Source organism: Marmota marmota, unplaced genomic scaffold (assembly GCF_001458135.2).
Source record: "Marmota marmota marmota unplaced genomic scaffold, marMar, whole genome shotgun sequence".
Classification (NCBI taxonomy): Eukaryota; Metazoa; Chordata; class Mammalia; order Rodentia; family Sciuridae; genus Marmota; species Marmota marmota.
The window spans coordinates 63,304-65,089 of NW_025999899.1; the positions used below are offsets into that span (position 1 = coordinate 63,304).

At 42.6% G+C, this 1,786-nt stretch overlaps 1 protein-coding gene across 1 annotated transcript; it reads left to right on the top strand.

Moving 5' to 3' along the window:
- Positions 1-322: 322 nt before the first annotated feature.
- Positions 323-1,270, top strand: LOC107159340 (olfactory receptor 1E5-like). The gene has a single exon (XM_015505892.1). The coding sequence runs from the start codon at positions 323-325 to the stop codon at positions 1,268-1,270; it is 948 nt and encodes a 315-aa protein (XP_015361378.1).
- Positions 1,271-1,786: the final 516 nt, after the last annotated feature.

The window sequence follows — 1,786 nt, forward strand, 5'->3', positions numbered from 1 at the left end:
TATTATAAAGCAGAAACCGATTACAGTTGCTAAGAATGATCGACCAGTCAGGCAGGGAAGAGAAAATCCAACACTCCTTTTGTGACAGAAGCAAACAGATAAGTATTTAGGAAAGAATGGGCTACTGAAACATGTTGAAAAGAAGATGAGAAAAGTAATAAATGATCATAGAGATTAAAGACACTTGAAGGTTATACTTATTGTGATGGTGGTGGGATCAACTATTGTAGAACATGTAAACACTGTGTATGAGAAAAACATGATCATTTTCACTTGGGTTTTTAAAGGGCCTTATTATTTCTCTTAAAGGTATTGGAGACAGATGATAATGGGAAAAAACCAAACTCTCATCTCAGAGTTCCTCCTCCTGGGCCTGCCCATCCAGCCAGAGCACCAGAACCTCTTCTATGCCCTGTTCCTGGCCATGTATCTTACCACCGTCCTGGGGAACCTCATCATCATCACCCTCATCCACCTGGACTCCCATCTGCACACTCCCATGTATTTGTTTCTCAGCAACTTGTCCTTCTCTGACCTCTGCTTTTCCTCTGTCACCATGCCCAAATTGCTACAGAACATGCAGAGTGAAGTCCCCTCCATCCCCTATGCAGGCTGCCTGACACAAATATACTTCTTCCTGTTTTTTGGAGACCTTGGGAACTTCATCCTTGTGGCCATGGCTTATGACCGCTATGTGGCCATCTGCTTCCCCCTGCACTACACCACCATCATGAGCCCCAAGCTCTGTCTCTCCCTGGTGGTGCTGTCCTGGGTGCAGACCACGTTCTATTCCTTGTTGCACACCCTGCTAGTTAACAGATTATCCTTCTGTGCAGACAATGTGATCCCGCACTTTTTCTGTGAAATATCCGCCCTGCTCAAGCTGGCCTGCTCTGACACTCAAGTAAATGAGTGGGTGCTATTTATTATAGGAGGAATTGTTGTTGTCATCCCATTCCTACTCATTCTTGTGTCCTATGCAAAGATAGTGTCCTCCATTCTCAAGGTCCCTTCTGCTCGAGGTATCTGTAAGGCCTTCTCCACCTGTGGCTCCCACCTCTCTGTGGTGTCATTGTTCTATGGGACAGTCATTGGTCTGTACTTATGTCCAACAGCTAATAAATCTACTGTGAAAGACACTGTCATGGCTCTGATGTACACGGTGGTGACTCCCATGCTGAACCCCTTCATCTACAGCCTGAGGAACAGAGACATAAAGGGGGCCCTAAGAAGGGCTCTTTTTAGAAAGAAAAATTCCTTCTGTGTGTGAAGGGCTTTTAACATAATTATTAAATTAATATTCTTAGTGATATTAATATTGGAATATTTTCTCAGAATTTTCCCTCACCATGGGAACTTTGGTTGAAGTAGCATAGGATATAACTGTTCAATAGGCAAAAGAAAGGAATTTCAGCAGATCAGTGGACTAGGGAAGGTGGTCTTGTGGGCCTAGCTTTGCTTTCCTCTCTGTCTTTCCCAGCTGATGCTGGAAAAGCCTAGGTAAAACTACATTTTATGTGCTCCCCTGTTCTTACATTCTGAAGTTATTCCTAGATCTTTCAATTTTATCTCAAGTCAGCTTTGACTATGGTATCATTTTAAAATAGTGCTCCATAATCTGAGATTAATACTCAAGAACTTCCCAATAACTCAATCTCCCAGCAAACCTCCAGTGTCTCTTACATAATATTCCTGCACAAATTCTGTCGTCATTCCACCTCCTAACTTTCCTACACCCCTTTTTTATTTTTATGTCTACATTGTCTTTTATTCTCTATCATGTCAA

Coding starts and splice junctions, on each gene's coding strand:
- LOC107159340 (XM_015505892.1), top strand. CDS start 323: ATGATAATGGGAAAAAACCAAACTCTCATCTCAGAGTTCCTCCTCCTG.